This window comes from Panthera onca, chromosome C1 (assembly GCF_046562875.1).
Source record: "Panthera onca isolate mPanOnc1 chromosome C1, mPanOnc1 haplotype 2, whole genome shotgun sequence".
NCBI classification, from domain to species: Eukaryota; Metazoa; Chordata; class Mammalia; order Carnivora; family Felidae; genus Panthera; species Panthera onca.
This window is the reverse complement of record NC_138346.1, coordinates 193,906,848-193,926,947: the sequence shown is the minus strand read 5'-3', so window position 1 is coordinate 193,926,947 and position 20,100 is coordinate 193,906,848. Positions and strand designations below refer to the sequence as shown.

Below are 20,100 nucleotides of genomic sequence, written 5' to 3'. Positions count from 1 at the left end.
CCAGCTTTCCTTTACAGTTAGAAAATGGCCAAACTGTGGAGAGAACAGTAGCACAGTATTTCAGAGAAAAGTATACTCTTCAGCTGAAGTACCCACACCTTCCTTGTCTGCAAGTGGGGCAGGAACAGAAACATACCTACCTGCCACTAGAAGTAATGTGTTTAGGCTGTTTCTTAATATCCTCTTGTTCATCATTCTGTTGGGGTTTTTATGGCATATAACTTACTTCAGACTCTTCGCATTTATTTTGGAGATTGAACTGTTTTAAATTTTATTTTAAAATTTTAGTAATGAAATAATATGGAAAATTTCATCCACAAATCCTTACCGCTCTAAAGTAACCATTGTTAACATTTTGATACACTTCTTTTCAGCCTTTTTATCGAGTGTACATTTTACCCTGTTATAATCATACTATAAAGCAGTATTGTTTACTATTTCTTAACATATTAAAAAGAAGCAGTTTAGGGGTGCCTGGGTGACTCACTTGGTTAAGTGTCTGACTCTTGATTTCAACTCAGCTCATGATCTCATGGTTCATGAGTTTGAGCCCCATATCAGGCTCTCTGATGTCAGCACAGCTTGGGATCCTCTGTCTCCCTACCTCCCTCTCTCTCTCTCTGTCTCTGCCCTTCCCTTGCTCATGCTCTCTCTCTTTCTCAAACATAATAAACACATTTTAAGAAATTTTAATTTCACATGTAATTACCAATGAGAGTTAAAAAAAGATATATGCATCTAGTACAAAACTTTTTTCCGTTTGTAGGTCTGTAATATCGTGGCCGGGCAACGATGTATCAAGAAGCTAACGGACAATCAGACTTCCACTATGATCAAAGCAACAGCAAGATCTGCGCCAGATAGACAAGAGGAGATCAGCAGATTGGTTAGTACTTGACCCTAGAAATGTGAATTAAAAACATGTTAGGATGAGCTACTACTGAAGAGCCATGTCCTTATCAGCTCATACCTTACTTATTACCATTTCATGGACTATCAGAATTAAAAGGGATCATGGAAGTCATTCATTGATGTTCTAGGGGTAAACCTTAATGGGTTCTATGAGAAGGGTTAGATCCTTCTAATTTAACCCCAAGCTCTTTAATTGTAGATCTAGAGCAGATTCTCTCGGAACCAGTGTTTCAGTTTAGTGAACTGGAACTTTACTACCTCCCACCTAGTAAAGGAGAAGGAAGAAAAATCAAGGTATTATGACTAGCAATTGTGAGTCTTAACCATCAGTAGAATTGCTTAGTACCCAGTATCAGACTGGCAGCTGTATAGGATGAATAAAGAAATACAAAACTGGGGTGCCTGGGTGGCTCAGTTGGTTAACTGTCTGACTTTGGTTCAGGTCATGATCTCATGGTTTGTGAGTTCGAGCCCCACATTGGGCTCCCTGCTGTCAGCACAGAGCCCACTTTGGATCTTCTGTCCCCCCTCTCTCTGCCATTCCTCCACTCATTCTCTCTCTCTCAAAATAAGTAAATTTTAAAAAAAGAAAGAAAGAAAGAAATACAAGACTGCTCCAACTATGTAGGGTCTCTAAGCTATATCGTTGTTGTGAGTGGAAGAGAAGGAAATCAGCAGTACCACTTTATAAAACTGACGGGATAAGGCAAAATGAAAAATAAAAGGAACCTGGATCTTCTCTTATTCTCTTCTTGAATGCCATTTAAATTATGTAAGTGAAGAGGAAAAAGTCTGGAAATAGGAATATTGCTTTGGGTAATAATGAAGATTGTTATAAAAAAGTTAAAAACTGGCCTTTTCATTTTGTGAGCCAATTATGGGAAATTCCTGTATAGTTTTATAAAGAGCAAATAAAAGCTATTACACGATACTTAATTAGGAAAATACAGATTTGTTCTCATAATGGATTTTTTTTATGATCTATGACAGGGTTTTAAAGCCTTTAAGAGGCTAGAACTTCTCACTGTCTCTGTGAAATCTCAATAACTACTTATAACAAATTTATTTCAGCTTTTCTATCCAAAGAGAGAATATCATACAGTGGTTAAAGTACAAGCTTTGGAATCTAACAGCTCTGGGGTCCATCTTCTGTGCTTACTTACTGTTACCATTATTGTATTATTATAATTATACCATCTATGGGGCGCCTGGGTGGCTCAGTCAGTTAAGCATCTGACTTCAGCTCAGGTCATGATCTCATGGTTCATGAGTTCGAGCCCCACATCAGTCTCTGTGCTGACAGCTCGGAGCCTGGAGCCTGCTTTTTGGACTCTGTGTCTCCCTCTCTTTCTGTCCCTCCCCTGCTTGTGTTCTGTCTGTCTGTCTGTCTCTCTCTCTCAAAAATAAACATTAAAAAAAATTACAATTATACCATCTGAAAGACTAGTGCAGTGATTGAGAATAGGAATTCTAGAATTAGAACATACATGGTTTCAGATTCTAGGTCACTTGCTTAGCTATATGGTTCTAGGCCAGTCACTTACCTGAACTAAGCTTTAGGTTTATCCTTCGTAAAGATTATAAAAGTTACAAAAGACCTACGTTTATAGGTATACGTTTATTGTGGGAATTAATTATACAACTTAACACCAAGCACATCACACAGCAAGTTTTTATTTATAGTAGTTGTTATTCTTTGCAACTTTACTATGAAGGTACACTGAAACACACCAGAAGTGAATGGCATTTAAGCTTGAAGAAGCATTAGTGCCTAATTTAGAAAACAACTCTTCTGTTTATTGTGGGAAGATTTTTTTTTTTACATATTTAAATTATATAGTTTTTTTTTTAATGGATTGTTACTCAAACACTTGAATACTGCCTTCATTTTGTAACCTTATTTGACCTCTACACTGAGACCAAGTAAATATGTTTTGAAAAAACATAGTTACTATAGTATGCTGTAAACATGAATTATATTATGAGGTCCAAGTCTATACTGAATTAAAATAAATTCTTGGCACCTGGGTGGTCAGTCGGTTAAGCATCTGACTTCAGCTCAGGGTTCGAGCCCCACATCAGGCTCTCTGTAGTCAATGCAGAACCCACTTCAGATCCTCTGTCTCTCTCTCTTTCTGTCCCTCCCCCTCATTATCTCTCTCTCTCTCTCTCTCTCTCTCTCACACACACAAAATGAACTTAAAAAAAATATTTTTAATAAAATCTTAATTTTCGTATCTACAGATATATTTTGTAAAAATTATTTATCTTATACTGGTTTCCTTATCTGTTTTAAGTGTATCCCATTAAGTATATTTTATAATATGGCAATTTTTGTCAGAAAATATTCAAGTAGTGTTATATAAATTGTAAATCAAATGATTCAGGGAAAAAAAGCCTCAAAATCATCAATAGCTGCTGTCAAACTCTAAGTAAAATTTAATCATATATGCCTGAATCTTCTAATTAGAAGTTTTTATTTTTTAGGTCACGAGGTTCTTCCTCTAATGATCCCCAGACCACCCTCTCCAAAATGTATTAGGTTTAATCACATAAAATTGCCATTTTCATGGATTATAAATAGTTGAAATTTCTTATTATTCTCCCTTATACATTTAAATTTCTGTAAATTACCAGGAGGTTCACAGACTTCTACAGTCCATTCATGATCCGTAGTCCCAGGTTAAGATTCTCTATCCTGTATTTAAGGCACCATTACTAGATCTAAAACATTATTGATACAGTGAAGAGAAGAAAATGGAAGGTTCTAATGAATAAAGCAGGGGTTGGGGAAAATTTTGAAAATAACTACTAACTTTTTCTGTTGTTAGGTAAGAAGTGCAAATTATGAAACAGATCCATTTGTTCAGGAGTTTCAATTTAAAGTTCGGGATGAAATGGCCCATGTAACCGGACGTGTACTCCCAGCACCTATGCTGCAGTATGGAGGACGGGTAAAACCTGTTGATGGTTTTTAAATTAAAAACAATTTCTGTTTACAAAGAGAAGGGCATCCTGGGGCGCCTGGGTGGCGCAGTCGGTTAAGCGTCCGACTTCAGCCAGGTCATGATCTCGCGGTCTGTGAGTTCGAGCCCCGCGTCAGGCTCTGGGCTGATGGCTCGGAGCCTGGAGCCTGTTTCCGATTCTGTGTCTCCCTCTCTCTCTGCCCCTCCCCCGTTCATGCTCTGTCTCTCTCTGTCCCAAAAATAAATAAAAAACGTTGAAAAAAAAATTTAAAAAAAAAAACAAAAACAAAGAGAAGGGCATCCTAACTAAGTCTGAGATTAGAAAGTGTTGTTTTACTCCAACAATACTTTTTTCTTTTAGGGTATCTTTGCCAGAGTTTAGATGTTTTGGTTTTGTAAGATAAAAAATAGAAATACTATTGATGTAGAGTAGCCTGTTACATGTAGAATGTCAGATATACATCAATTCAGCAATTTGAAATGTTTTTCTTTTCAGCTCATTAAAATAAATTGTATGTTAAGTATTTCTTTTTTGCCTTATTTCTCTTTTTCCTTTTTCTGTAGAATCGGACAGTAGCAACACCAAGCCATGGAGTATGGGACATGCGAGGGAAACAGTTCCATACAGGAGTTGAAATAAAAATGTGGGCTATAGCTTGTTTCGCCACACAGAGGCAGTGCAGAGAAGAAATATTGAAGTAAGGCATATCATTACATTGGTTTGAGAATTTTTTTGTGTTTCAATTTTAAACTACTTTAGCTAATGTTTTAACTGTATTGTCTCAATATGGAGTAATCACTGAGCCTTTGAAAATGTTTCTTGTCAGTACTTTCTGAATTTGTTAGTAAAGTTATTGATTCATGCTTGTAGGCACCTTAACAGTCCAGCTTATGTGGTATGGAAGGAGCATCATTGGCTTTTGATGGCAAATAGATTATGTTTAATTCCTAGCCTTGCCACTTCCTGGCTATATTATCATGAATAATTTATTTAATTTCTTTATGCTTCAGTTTTCACCTTTTTAGAGATAATAATACCTATCTCTTGGGTGAGGATGAAATAAAATCCTTACTTCTCAATTGAGCTCCTTGAAAAAATGATTTAACTCTTCATTTTCACTTCCTTACTTTCGAAAATTTGACCTCCATCTCCACCACTTTCTTCCCTTTTTCCCAAATTCATTTCCTCAGCATATAAGTGCTCAGTAAGCTTCTGTTTAAATTGAAAACAAACAAAAAAATGGTCCATTTTCAGTGGACAGGCTTCCAGACTTCCATTTTCTCACCTTCCTTGAAAGAAAATGATTATTGTCTAAGTTCAGTCTCCACTAATAGATCTTATAAAGTATACTCATAATGAATAGTTCTTGAAAGATACAGTTTACCAACCAGGTCAGTTCAGAATTTGCTTTGCCTTCATATGAGAAATAAAAATATTTTTTCTATTTAATTATGTTCACTTCTTATTAACTCTAAATTTCTAAACGTATGTCTTAAGGCTCACTTAATATACATTTTTCTCCAGAGTTTTTATCCCCTTGCTTTCAAGTAAAATGTCAGAAGGATAGTTTACTATGATGCTATGATTATCTTGACCTCAAGACCAAAGAAAATGCCTCCAGTTGTTTTTCAGGCTTAGACTTATTCTTTTCATTTTACATTTGTTATTCATGGCTTGATAGAAATCTCATAATCTTTCAGCTAGTAGTTCTTGTTCAGGCTGACTGAAAATATCCAACTTCATACTTCTTGAATTAAACACTAATAAGGAAAAGGAGAAGGGAATTCCTACAAACTTTGTCTCTAAGGGAATTAGAATGTTTTTGAGCAAAGATGACTCAGATCCTTGGCTTAGGACCTTATTTGTTTTAAAAACAAGTAAAGTGATTGTTAAAGCATGACATCATTACTTGTTTATCCTAAGTTAAATGCAGAATTTTGTTTTAATATGGATTTAGTCTTCTGGGTTTTTTTTAGTGTGGATAAAATGCATTGAAATGCTTCCTGCCTCATTTGTTCTTAAATGTTGGTTTCTTTTCTTTTTTTTTTTTTTAATTTATCTTTTCTGAAGACACAGCCTTCCCTGCTGTTCTAGTTTCAGATACATAATATTGTGGAAGGAAATTTTGGAGTAGGTCATACTTCTGACTCTACATTCATGTAGCCATTAGACATCGGTCAAATACTTAATGTCCCTGAAACTGTTGCCTCATCTGTAAAATAGAAATAATACCTCACCTACCACTTTATTATGAATGTTGTCATGATCAAATTAGACAATGTGCGATGGGGCACCTGAGTGGCTCAGTTTTGTTAAGCATCCTCTTGGTTTTAGCTCAGGTCATGGTCTCACGGTTTGTGAATTTGAGCCCTGCATTAGACTTTGCTCAAACAGTGCAGAGCCTGCTTGGGATTCTCTGTCTCCCTCTCCCTCTGCCCTTCCCCTGCTCATGTATGTGCTCTCTCTCTCCCTCTCTCTCTGTCTCTCTCAAATATAAATAAATAACACTTAAAAAAAAGAAATTGGGCACCTGGGTGGCTTGGTTAGTTAAGCGTCTGACTTCAGCTCAGGTCATGATTTCACGGTGTGTGGGTTCGAGCTCCACATCGGGCTCTGTACTGACCTCTCAGAGCCTGGAGCCTGCTTTAGATTATGTGTCTCCCTCTTTGCCCCTCCCCTATTTACACTTTGTGTGTGTGTCTCTCTCTCTGTCTCTCTCAAAAATAAATAAGAATGTTAAAAAAAAAATAAACACTATTTAAAAAAAAAAAGAAAGTATACAATAGTTTAAATTTATCAAGTTCTTACCATGTCTTGGGCAGTGTGCTAAGCTCATTTATTATCTCACTTTATTCACACCAATTCTGTAATGGAAGTAATCATTTTACAGATGAGAGAAACTAAAAAAATTTGCTTAAGATTTCAGAGCTAGTAATTGACAGAATTAGGATTGAAACCTGTCATGCTAAGTCTAGAAATGAACTCTTAACCAGCATACTGTATTACTAATGCCCTTTATAAACTACAGAATACCACATAATTCTATAGTAATGTTCTTAGTTTGGAAAATAGATTACTGACCCCCCATTGCCTTTATTTCAGTAATCTTGGTGACCTCTTCATATATGGAGCACACAGATCTTTGCTTCATTTTCCATTCACTTCTCAAACTTTCCATTCCACTTTGTAGATGTGAATAATTAGACAAAGGATTTAGTTTTAGTGATTTCTCTTTCTAGGGGTTTCACGGACCAGCTGCGTAAGATTTCTAAAGATGCAGGGATGCCCATCCAGGGCCAGCCTTGCTTCTGCAAATACGCGCAGGGGGCAGACAGCGTGGAGCCCATGTTCCGGCATCTCAAGAACACCTACTCAGGGCTGCAGCTCATTATCGTCATCCTGCCAGGGAAGACGCCAGTGTATGGTAAGGATGTGTTAAGATTGTTTTTTTCTTCAAGTACTTGATATTTTTGGAAAACACAAATCAGTAGAGCAAACTAGCCCAAGAAGAAGGGCACCTGGGTGGCTCAGTTGGTTAAGCGTCCGACTTCAGCTCAGGTCATGATCTCACGGTTCGTGTGTTTGAGCCCTGTGTCAGGCTCTGTGCTGACAGCTTAGAGGGAACCTGCTTTGGATTCTGTGTCTCCCTCTCTCCCTGCCCCACCCCTGTTCGCACTCTCTCTCTCTCTCCCCCTCTCTTAAAAATAAACATTAAAAAAAAATTTTTTTTTAATAGTCCCAAGAAGAGACCCTGTGAAAAGAATTTTAGTGAAGGAGGCATCACAAAAAAATGGTTAAAAAAAAGAATTATTTCTTTAAAATGGCATTGAGATAACTTGAGTATCAGTATATGATATATTGGTTAAGAGCACAGGCTCTGGAGTCAGACTGTGCTACTTAAAACTCAGGTTCTGGGGGCTCCTGGCTGACTCAGTTGGTTGAGCATCTAACTTCAGCTCAGGTTATGATCTCACTGTTCATGGGTTTGAGCCTTGCATCAGGCTCTCTGCTGACAGCACGGAGCCTGCTTCAAATCCTCTGGCCCCTTCTCTGCCCCTTCACTGCTCAGACTCTCTCTCTAAAAAATAAAAACAAACAAAAACAGGTTCTGCCAGCTATACTACCTGTGTGATATAGCTGAATTACTTAACCACCCACACTAGGCTTTAGTGTCCTCATCTTTGAAATTGGGATACTAAAAATAACTAACCTATAGAGAGTAGTTGTAAGGATTAAATAAATTTACATATATAAACAGGGCCTAGAATAGTACCTATTATATAGTGAATACCCAGTAAATGATAACTATTATTGTAAACAAAAAGTTTAGTCATAATTATAAGTTAAACATAAATCATTGAATCTTGAAAAATACAAAGAAAGTATAATTTTCAAACTACTGAATGGCGTATAGTCGTTTAGGTTTAGAAATGATAGAACAGGTGGAAACAATCTACAAAACTAAAAGGCAGCCTACAGAATGGCAGAAGATATTTGCAAACAACGTATCTGATAGTATCCAAAATCTATAAAGAACTTACCAAACTCAACACCCAAAAAATAAATAACCCAGTTAAGAAATGGGCAGAAGGCGCCTGGGTGGCTCAGTCAGTTAAGTGTGTGACTTGATTTCAACTTGGGTCATGATCTTGCGGTTCGTGCATTCAAGCTCTGCATCAGGCTCTGCGCTGAAGCTGGAGCCTGCTTGGGATTTTCTTTCTCCCTCTGTCTCTGCCCCTGCCCTACTCCCTCTCCCTCTCCCTCTCCCCCTTTTCCCCCTTTCCCCCTCTCCCCCTCTCCCCCTCTCCCCCTCTGCCTGTCCCTCTGCCTCTCCCTCTCCCTCTCTCAAAAATAAATAAATATTTTTTTTTAAAGGGCAGAAGACATGAGTAGACATTTTTCCAAAGACATCCAGATGGCAAACAGACACATGAAAAGATCCTCAACATCATTCGTGATCAGGGAAATACAAATCAAAACCATGATGAGATACCACCTCACACCTGTCAGAATGGCTAAAATTAACAACACAAGAAACAACAGGTGTTAGTAAGGATGCAGAGAAAGGAGAACTCACTTGCACTGTTGGTGGAAATGCAAACTGGTGCAGCCACTCTGGAGGATAGTATGGAGGTTCCTCCGGAAACTAAAAATAGAACTACTCTATGATCCAGCAATTGCATTATTAGGTATTTACCCAAAAGATACAAAAATACAGATTTGAAGGTGTACATGCTGCACCTCATTGTTTATATAGCAGCATTATCAACAGCAGCCAAACTATGGAAAGAGCCCAAATATCCATTGACTAATGACTGGGTAAGGAATATACAGTATTTATATATGATGGAATTACTCAGCCATCAAAAAGAATGAAATCTTCCCATTTGTAATGACATGGTTGGAGCTAGAATGTATTATACTATGCAAAATAAGTCAGTCCAAGAAAAACAAATACGATACGATTTTACTGATATGTGGAATTTAAGAAACAAAACACATGAACATGTGGGAAGGGAGAGGAGAAGGAAACAAACCACAACAGACTTTATTTTTTAATGTTTATTTATTTTGAGAGAGATGTTGGAGGGAGGGGAGGGAGGGGGAGAATCCAAAACAGGCCCCATGCTGTCAGCGTGGAGCCCAACAGGGGGCTCAACCCCACAAACCATGAGATTACAACCTATGCCGAAATCAAGAGTTGGATGCTTTAACTGACTGAGCCACTATGCACCCCAACCACAACAGACTCTTCATGATAGAGAATAAACTGGGGGTTGGCGGAGGTGGGTGGAAGATGGGCTAGGGTGGAGTGATGGGTACTGAGGAGGGCACTTATGATAAGCACTGGGTGTTATATATAAGCGATGAATCACTAAATTCTACTCCAGAAACCAGTATTGCACTGTATGTTAACAAACTTAAATCTAAATTTAAAAAAAAATTTTAAATGATAAAAGTGCCTTAGTGGCTCATTTGGTTGAGTATCTGACTCTTGATTTTGGCTTAGGTCAGGCTCCCAGGGTCATGGGATTGAGCCCCATGTCAAGCTCCACCCTGAGCATGGAGCCTGCTTAAGATTCCTTTTTCTTTTTCTTTTTCTTTTTTTTTTTTTATGTTTATTTATTTATTTTGAGAGAGAGCGAGCATGCAGTCACGTGCACAAAGGTAGGGAGAAGCAGAGGGGGAAAAAGAGAGACAGAGAGAGTATCCCAAGCAGGCTCTATGCTATCAGTGCAGAGCCTGACGTGAGGCTCAGTCTCACCAACCTTGAGATCATGACCTGAGCTGAAATCAAGAGCTGGGTGTTTAATGGACTGAGCCACCAGAGGTGCCCCAGAGCCTGCTTAAAATTCTCTCTCTCCCTCTGCCCTCCTCCCCAACTCACATTCTCTCTCTAACTCTTAAAAAGAAAAGAAGGATAGAACTGTTCACAAAGGAGAAATTGTTAGATTTACTACATAAAAATTCAATTTTCTATATCTCACAAATATATAATGATAATAAGTAAATAAATGGAAACCAATAGAATCTAAAAAGTGTTTGCAGCAAATGGAGACAACAGAGGGCTAATTTATTATTAAAATATCCATATAGATCTGTTATTGTGATGAAAGAAAAAATCCTTATATTCTTATAGATTAGTGAGCAAGAATATAAACCAAAATTTCTCAAGACAAAACAAAACCAGTTATATGAGAAAGTATTGGTTTTCACTAAAAGTTAAAGAAAACTACAAGTAAATAAAAGGAAAAATTTTAGGAGCAGCTGGGTGACTCGGTTGAACATTAGACTCTTGGTTTTCGCTCAGGTCATGATCCTGAGGTGGTGGGATCGAGCCCCATGTTGGACTCTGCTCTGGGTATGGAGCCTGCCTGAGATTTTCTCTTGCTTTCCCCCACTCAAGTACATTCACTCTTTCTGTTTAAAAAAAATGAAAGAAAAATTTTATGTTACTAAATTAGCAAATGTATTTAAATATTATAATACTTAGTGCTTGTGAGTATGAAGTGAATCTAGAATTTTAATATATTGCTGATGGCAGTTAAATTGATAATATCCTATCAAAAGTATAAAAATGTGTTTGTGTGATTCAGTAATTTCAATTACAAAAAGGTGTTCAAAGGAAAGAATTCATAATGGAGAAAATTCTATGCACAGAATTTTCATAATGGTATCTGTGATATTAAAAAACTATTGAGAGGGTGCTTGGTTGGCACAGTTGGTTAAGCATCCGACCTCGGCTTAGGTCATTATCTCATGGTTTGTGGGTTCCATTCCCATATCGGGCTCTATGCTGACAGCTCAGAACATGGAGCCTACTTTGGATTCTGTGTCTCCCACTCTCTCTCTGGCCCTCCCCCACACATGCCTTATCTATCTCTCAAAAATAAACCTTTAAAAATAAATAAAACTATTGAGAACTGGCTTTAAACAATGAGTAAGCTATAATATGTTAATAAAATAGTATGCAGTGGTTACAAATGATGTTATAAAATTCAAAATTTTTAGTGGTGCCTGGGTAGCTCAGTTGAACCGACCAACTTAGGCTCAGGTCATGATCTTACAGCTTGTGAGTTCAAACCCCAGGTTGAGCTGTGTGCTAACAGCTCAGAGCCTTGATCCTGCTTTGGATTCTGTGTCTCCCTCTCTCTCTCTCTGTCCCTCCCCCACTCATGCTCTGTCTCTCCTTCAAAAATAAATAAACATTAAAAAAAAAAAAAGCACAGAGCCCAGTGCAGGGCTCGAACTCATGAGCTATGAGATCATGACCTGAGCCAAAGTCAGATGCTTAACCAACTGAGCCACCCAGGCAACCCCCAAAAAAAAGATACTTTAAAAACTGATAAAATACAGAAGCTTGAACTCAAAGAATTTGTAAATCAATAAGGAAAGGACAAACAACTCAACTGAAAAATAGACAAAGGACATAAAACAGAAAAACAAATGAAACAAATGGTCAGTTATCTGATGAAAAGATGCTCAGCCTCATTAGTCATTAAGAAAATATGAACTTGAATAAGTAATTTTTTACTAATAATCATAATACCCATTTCTGGCAAAAATAAAAATAAATATTGACTCTCATACACTGTTCATGGGAGAGAAAGTTGGTATTACCATAGCCTCCTAGCTGACATTCTTGCCTGCATTCCCTGTAGTTCCTTTTCAGTCCATTCTCTACATTTCTTCTAGTGCAATTTTTTAATTAATAGATTTTTTTTTATTTTAGATATACAGAAAAATTAAGCAGATAGTGTAGAGAGTTCCTATATATTTACCCCTTCCTCTGCAAAGTTTTCCCTGTTATTAACATCTTGTATTGGTGTGGTACATTTAATGAACCAATACTGATAAATCATTATTAATTGATTTATAAATAAATAAATAAAATTTATAAATCTTAATTAATGTAAAAACTTACATTAAAGTTCACTTTTTGTGTTGGACAGGCCTGTGGGTTTTGATAAATGTAAAACATCATATATATATACAGTATCGTAAAAAATAGTTTCATGGCTCTAAAAATCCCCTGTACTCCACCTGTTCATCCCTCCCTGTCTCTCCTCAAAACCTTGACATCCACTGGCCCTTTTGTTTCTATAGTTTTGCCTTTTCTAAGATGTTGTATAGTTGGACTCCTACAGTATGTACCCTTTCTAATTGGCTTCTTTCACTTAGCAGTATGCATTTAAGGTTCCTTCATGTCTTTTTGTAGCTTGATAAGTCATTTCTTTTTACTGCTGAAAAATATTCCATTGTATAGATGTATTAGTTTGTTATCCATTTAACCTGTTTTTACCTCGTAATCAAGAAGGATGTTTTCATTGCTTCCAGTTTTTTGGCAATTATGATTGCTGCTGTAAACATTCACGTGCAGGTTTTTGGATAGACATAAATAAGTTTCCAACTGACTTGGGTAAATAGGAACACAATTGCTTTATCTTTTGGTGAGACTGCCAAAATGTCTATACTCGGGCACTGGCTGGCTCAGTCAGAAGAGCATGAGACTTTTGATCTTTGGGTCATGAGTTTGAGACCAACATTGACTGTAGAGACTGCTTAAACAAGTAAATGAATAAACTTTTTTTTTTCTTTTTTTTTTTTTAATTTTTTTTTTAATGTTTATTTATTTTTGAGACAGAGAGAGACAGAGCATGAATGGGGGAGGGTCAGAGAGAGAGGGAGACAAAGAATCGGAAGCAGGCTCCAGGCTCTGAGCTGTCAGCACAGAGCCCGACGCGGGGCTCGAACTCACGGACCGTGAGATCATGACCTGAGCTGAAGTCGGACGCTTAACCGACTGAGCCACCCAGGCACCCCTGAATAAACTTTTTAAAAATGGCTGTACCATTTTGTATTCCCACAGCAACGAATAAAAGTTCCTACTGTGTACTAAATCCTCTTCAGTATTTAGTATTGTCAATTTTTTATTATTTTAGCCATTCTAATTTGTAGTGTATCTTACTGTTGTTTTAATTTTCAATTCCTTAGTGACACATAATGTTGAGAATCTTTTCACGTGCTTCCTTGCCATCTACATATCTTCTTCTTTTTTTTAATATGAATTTATTGTCTAATTTGTTTCCATACAACACCCAGTGCTCATCCCAACAGGTGCCCTCCTCAATGCCCATCACCCACTTCCCCCTCCCTCCCACCTCCCATCAACCCTCAGTTTATTCTCAGTTTTTAAGAGTCTCTTATGGTTTGGATCCCTCCCTAACTTTTTTTTTCCTTCCCCTCCCCCATGGTCTTCTGTTAAGTTTCTCAGGATCCACGTAAGAGTGAAAACATATGGTATCTGTCTCTGTATGACTCATTTCACTTAGCATAACACTCTCCAGTTCCATCCACCTTCCTACAAAAAGCCATATTTCATTCTTTCTCATTGCCACATAGTATTCCATTGTGTATATAAACCACAATTTCTTTATCCATTCATCAGTTGATGGACCTTTAGGCTCTTTCCGTAATTTGGCTCTTGTTGAAAGTGCTGCTATAAACATTGGGGTACAAGTGCCCCTATGCATCAGTACTCCTGTATCCCTTGAGTAAATTCCTAGCAATGCTATTGCTGGATCATAGGGTAGATCTATTTTTAATTTTTTGAGGAACCTCCACACTGTTTTCCAAAGTGGCTTCATCAGTTTGCATTCCCACGAACAGTGCAAGAGGGTTCCCATTTCTCCACATCCTTGCCAGCATCTATAGTCTCCTGATTTGTTCATTTTAGCCACTCTGACTTGGCATGAGGTGGTATCTCAGTGTGGTTTTGATTTGTGGTTTTGATTTCCCTGATGAAGAGTGACGTCGAGCATCTGTATATCTTCTTTAGTGACATGTCTATTCCAGCCTTTCACCCACTTTTAAGTTGTTTTCTTATTTTTCAGTTCTAAGAGTTCTTGTATATTTTGGTTTCAAGTTCTTTATCATATATGTATTTTGCATTTACTTTCTTCCAGTCTGGCCTGTCTTTTCATCCTCTTAACAGTTTCTAGGGATGCCTGGGTGGCTCTGTTGATTAAGGGTCTAACTTCGGCTCCAGTCATGATCTCACAGTTCATGAGTTCAAGCCCCACATCGGGCTGTCAACATGGAGCCCATCTCAGATCCTCTGTCTCCCCCTCTCTGCCCTTTCCCTGCTCATGCTCGCACTCACGCTCTCTCTGTCTCAAAAATAAACATTTAAAAAAAGAGTTTCTAATGTTAATAAAGACTAAAAGTCTCTAATGTTAATAAAGTCCAACTCATTAATTTTTCTTTCACAGATCATGTTTTCGGGGTTATAATTAGAGCTTGTTGCAGGGCCACCTGGGTGGCTCAGATGGTTGAGCGTCTGACTTCAGCTCAGGTCATGATCTCATAGCTCATGAATACAAGCTCCATGTCGGGCTTTGTGCTGACAGCTCAGAGCCTGGAGCCTGCTTCAGATTCTGTGTGTGTGTGTGTGTGTGTGTGTCTCTCTCTCTGCCCCAACCCACTCGCATTCTGTCTCTGTCTCTCTCAAAAATAAATAAAAAGGTAAAAACAAAAAAAAAATTAGAACCTTGTTACCAAGCCCAGGGTCTTCTTGGGATTTCTTCTATGTTACTTTCTAGTAGTTTTATAGTTTTTTTTTATATATATAGGTATATAACTCATTTTGAGTTAATTTCCGTGAAAGATGTACTGTCTGTTACTAGATTCAATTTTTTGCATGTCACTATCCAGTTCTTCCAGTTCTATTTGTTGGAAGGACTATCTTTCTCCATTAAGTTGCCTTTGCTACTTTGTCAAAGATTGATTAACTATATTTGTGTGTCTATTTCTGGGCTTTTTATTTTGTTCCATTGGTCTATATGTCTGTTTATTTGCTAACATCACAGTCTTGATACTAATGTAAGTCTTAATGTCAGGTAGTGTCAGTTCTCTGACTTTGTTCTTCTTCACTATTGTGTTAGCTATTCTAAATCTTTTGCCTCTCTGTATAACCTTTAGAATCTGTTTGGAATATCCACAAAATAATTTGCTGAGATTTTTATTAGGATTACATTGAGTCTATTAATCAGGCTGGAAAGAATCGACATCTTAAGAATGTTAAGTATTCCCATCCTTGAAGACGTACTGTCTCTCTGTTTAGAGCTTCTTTGACTTTTTATCAGAATTTTACAATTTTGTATAGATCCTGTACACATTTTGTTAGATTTATACCCAAGTGTATCTTTTTTTTTCTTTTGATACTAATGTGAATGGTAATTGTGTTTTTCATTTTCAATTTCAGTTGTTCATTTTTGGCATTTAGGAAAGCAGGTGACTTTTGTATATTTACTTTGTATCATGCAACCCTACTATAGTCACTTATTAGTTCCAGGAGGTGTTTCTTTCATTCTTTGGGATTTTCTACCAAGACAGTCATATATCCTGTGAGCAGTTTTATTTCTTCCTTTCTAGTCTGTATACTTTTAATGTAATATACACATATTTTGGGATTTCCCAGCTATCTTTCTGTTACTGATTTCTAGTTTAATTTGGCTGTGGTCTGAGACCATATTTAGTATGATTTCTGTTCTTTTAAATTTGCTAAGTTATGTTTTTGGACCAGAATGAGGTCTGTCTTACTGAATGTTGTATAAGTTTGAGAAGAATGTATATTCTTGCTGTTATTAAGTGAAGTATTTTATAAATGTCTTTTAACTGCAGTTATTTAATGATGCTGTTCAAGTCTACTGTATTTGCTTCTTTTATAGCAGCTGCACCATTTTGCATTCCTACCAGTAACGCACAAGGGTTCCAGTTTTTCCACATCCCAGCAATACTTGTCATTTTCTTTTCTTTTTTTTTTTTTTCCTTTTTGGTAATAACCATCCTAATGGGTATGAAGTGGTATCGTGTTGTGGTTTTGATTTGCATTTCCCTAATAATTAGTGATGTGGAGCATCTTTTAATGTGACTATTAGCCGTTTGTACATCTTCAAAGACATTGTGTATTTAGAGCCTCACACAGTACTAACATGTATTAAGTGCACATTAAATATTTGTTGAGTGAATGAATAAACCTTTTTGGAGAGCAATTTATCAGTATCTACAAAAATGTTAAATATATATACCTCTGACCCCTCAATTCTATTTGTAGAAATGTATCCTGAAGCTGTAGTTACATAACCAAACAAAAATAAATGTACAGGGATATTATTTGTGTAGCTTTGTTTGAAATAATGAGAACCTGGAACAAGCTATAAACATATCTGTGTATGACTGGTTAGATTCTTTATGACATTTAAAAACAGACTGTTATTATTAGAAATAATAGCAATTTATATATTAAGATTCAGAATATACTACATTATTAAATGAAAATGCCAGTTTGCAAAATAGAATGCAGGTTTGCTTTTAAAATAAATTTATTTATTTATTTATTTATTTATTTATCTATTTATTTATTTCCATGTGTGGGGCACCTGAGTGGCTCAGTTGGTTAAGCATCTGGCCCTTGATTTCAGCTCTGGTCATGATCTCACGGTTGGTGATTTCTAGCCTTGCATCGGGATCTGTGCTGACAGCTCAGGGCCCTCTTTGGATTCTCTCTCCTTCTCTGTCTCTGCCCTGCTCTCTTTCTCTCTCTCTCTCTCTCTCTCAAAATAAACATTAAAAAGAAAAGTTTTCCATGTGTTTTATAAAAAAGAAGGTATGTATACTGAACTCTTTATGGTTGTCATAATGGCAAAGAGAAGGAAAGTTACAGGGACCTTTTATTCTTTACATTGTAAAGACTTTTTATTTTATTTTTTTTAATGTTTATTTATTTTGAGAGAAGGAGCATACATGGGAGAGTTGGGGGGGGGGGGGGGCAGGTACAAAAAGAGAGACAGAGAGAGTCCTAAGTGGGCTCTGGCAGCACAGAGCCTGACTCAAGGCTTGAACTCACGAACCATGAGATCATAACCTGAGCCAAGACCAAGAGTCATACACTTAATTAACCAACTAAGCCGCCAAGATGCCCCATACACTGTAAAGACTAATTTTAAGTTAAAAGTTGCAAAATAAGATTGAATGCTGTAACTAAACTATAAGTATAACTGCATTAAAATAATATAAATGAGAAAAATCACTGGAAGAAAGTACAATAAAATGCTAACAAGGGATTATGTGTGATATTTTTCTTTCTGGATTTTCAGTTATTATGGTTATATTATTTTTATGATGACAAAAATATACTTTTCTTACATAAAGAAGAAAACAAATGGGAAAATTATCACTAACTATTTAAGCTAATCTTCAAGGCAGTATACTTTAAATTATAACAGCATTGTTTTAGTATTGTTAAAATTTTTAGAGTCCTGTAATCCAGTGATGTATAGCTTAGTTTTCAGTGAAGCTTGACCTTTTTTCTAACTGGAGATATTTGTATTTGTTCCATAGCGGAAGTGAAACGTGTAGGAGATACACTTTTGGGTATGGCTACGCAGTGTGTCCAAGTCAAGAATGTAATAAAAACATCCCCTCAAACTCTCTCAAACTTGTGCCTAAAGATAAATGTTAAACTCGGAGGGATCAATAATATTCTTGTACCTCATCAAAGGTAAGATAAGCTAATCAATTAAATGTTAATTACTTTTCATCTTAATTTTTCTATATATCACTATATCTAAAATCAGTGTAAGAGATATTTTTGATGATTCCTGCCATGGGAGATAAGTAGACATTTTAGCAAAAAAATTTAAGGCAAGATTAAGAGATTCCCTTGTGAAAAATCCCCTTTCAACTCCATTTTTATTTAGTATATACAAATAACCTCTTGCCCAGTTAGAAAGTATTTGAGAACTTTACGTATTTCTCACTGGAGAGCTCAACTTGAAGAATTTTCTCGTTATTTGATAGTCCTCTTTAATCTGGTATTATGAGGCTGCTCACTCAACCTAGAAAGTAAGGGAAGAATTGAGGGTCTTGGGTGGGGCATGTCAGTTAAGTGAATCATTTAAGTGAGCCTTGTCAACCTCTGCTACCTTCAGTGGGACAACAGATGTTACTGTCAAATTGTTATCATGTCTAAGAGCTCTTAGGAAGAATGACATAATGACCTAGAAACAGGTGCTGGGCAAGAGACTGAGAATTGAACAACAGGTTTCCTTTTAATAGTTGAAACAACTGAGGCTTTAAAAAAATATCTTGACTAGAATGCACCACAGATAAGCATTAGAATAAGGATAGACCCATGTGTGTTTGGCACAAAAGCCCTTTTTGTTTTCTGTTTTTGCATGCTGTCTGTTAAATAGATGAGAATCATAAATGAGATGGGTATAGAATTCTATCAAGTGCACCAACTAAGAGACAATCATTTGAATCTTAAAGGACATAATTGTTGGTTTTCTTTAATGTTTATCTTTTTTGAGAGAGAACACAAGCAGGAGAGAGAGGGAGAATTCCAAGCAGGCTCCGCACTGTCAGCACAGAGTGTTATGAGGGGCTCTGTCTCATGAACCATGAGATCATGACCTGAGCCGAGATAAGGAATTAGATGCTTAACTGACTGAGCCACCCAGGCACCCCATAAAGGATATAGTTTTTTAAATAAAATGACTGACCAACTACTTTATGACTGTTAAGTATTTATACTTTTGGCCACAGGAAGGGGAGTAGTAGATTCCTGTAATCCTTTTCAGTGAAAAGGTTAATGATTCTTTTTCTCCTTGAGAGATTACATAGTTTAAATGTAAATAGATTACAGAAAGATTGATACAAACTGGGATTAATATGAGGCAGTTTATCATTTTATGCCTCTTATGAAGAATGCCTGCCCTTTGCAACCACCAGCACCAATGCTTAAGGCAGAAAATTGCTCTGAATAGGACATTGGATAGACCTATTGTGATAGCTTTTACTTCATTGAGTCAGGGATTCATGAATGAAGAGAATAAAACAGTAATTCAGGCCTTTGAAGCTGTCTGTGTAAGACCTCCTCTGTGCTGTGTCAGCAACTTGTATTTGTGTGGCAGTAGTATGAACAGATAAATGCATTATGAAAAAATGAATTATCTAACTCTTTTAAAAAATGTGTTTAAGACCTTCTGTGTTCCAGCAACCCGTGATCTTTTTGGGAGCAGATGTCACTCATCCACCAGCTGGTGATGGGAAGAAGCCTTCTATTGCTGCTGTGAGTGTTATTAGGTTTATCTTGTCTAAAGTTTAAAGGATCAACATTTTGGTTTCAGCTTTTTGAATTTTAATGACATTTTTTCTTTGAAACCAATTTTTATAAATATATTTATCTAGAACCAATTTTCAAATAGTCTTTGGATTTTTTTTAAAGGATGATCATTCCCTTGGGGCACCTGGGTAGCACAGTTAATCTTCCGACTTCGGCTCAGGTCATGATCTTGCAGTTTGTGAGTTTGAGCCTCACATTGGGCTCTGCCAACAGCTCAGAGCCTGGAGCCTGCTTCAAATTCTCCCTCTCTCTGCCCTTCCCCTGCTTACTCTCTGCCTCTCTCTCAAAAAATGAATAAACATTTTAAAATTAAAAAAAAAAAAGGTTATTCTCTGGTTTGGGGGCTACAAGTTACATATATTTATTAAATCAAGCTTATTAGTTGTATGACTCAAGTCTTTTGTTTCCTACTTTAATTTACCTATTTGACCTCTCTATTGATTATATCTTTTCAGTTAGTTTTTATTTAAAGAGTTTATGTATTTCAGTAGTGTCTTTGCATTTTTTCAATGTAAAATTCTTCTACCTTTGTC

General features: G+C 36.7%; 1 protein-coding gene across 4 annotated transcripts in view; it reads left to right on the top strand.

The window, feature by feature from the left end:
• LOC132673261 (protein argonaute-3) overlaps nucleotides 1–20,100 on the top strand; it is a 114,313-nt gene that overhangs the window by 75,002 nt on the left and 19,211 nt on the right. For all 4 annotated transcript variants that reach the window (XM_060625777.3, XM_060625776.3, XM_060625779.3 and 1 more), the window contains 7 exons: nucleotides 5–152; nucleotides 767–886; nucleotides 3,744–3,866; nucleotides 4,443–4,576; nucleotides 7,119–7,303; nucleotides 17,782–17,941; nucleotides 19,423–19,513. In XM_060625777.3, the coding sequence (XP_060481760.1) occupies nucleotides 5–152; nucleotides 767–886; nucleotides 3,744–3,866; nucleotides 4,443–4,576; nucleotides 7,119–7,303; nucleotides 17,782–17,941; nucleotides 19,423–19,513 (961 nt within the window). The remainder of the gene's footprint in view (nucleotides 1–4; nucleotides 153–766; nucleotides 887–3,743; nucleotides 3,867–4,442; nucleotides 4,577–7,118; nucleotides 7,304–17,781; nucleotides 17,942–19,422; nucleotides 19,514–20,100) is intronic.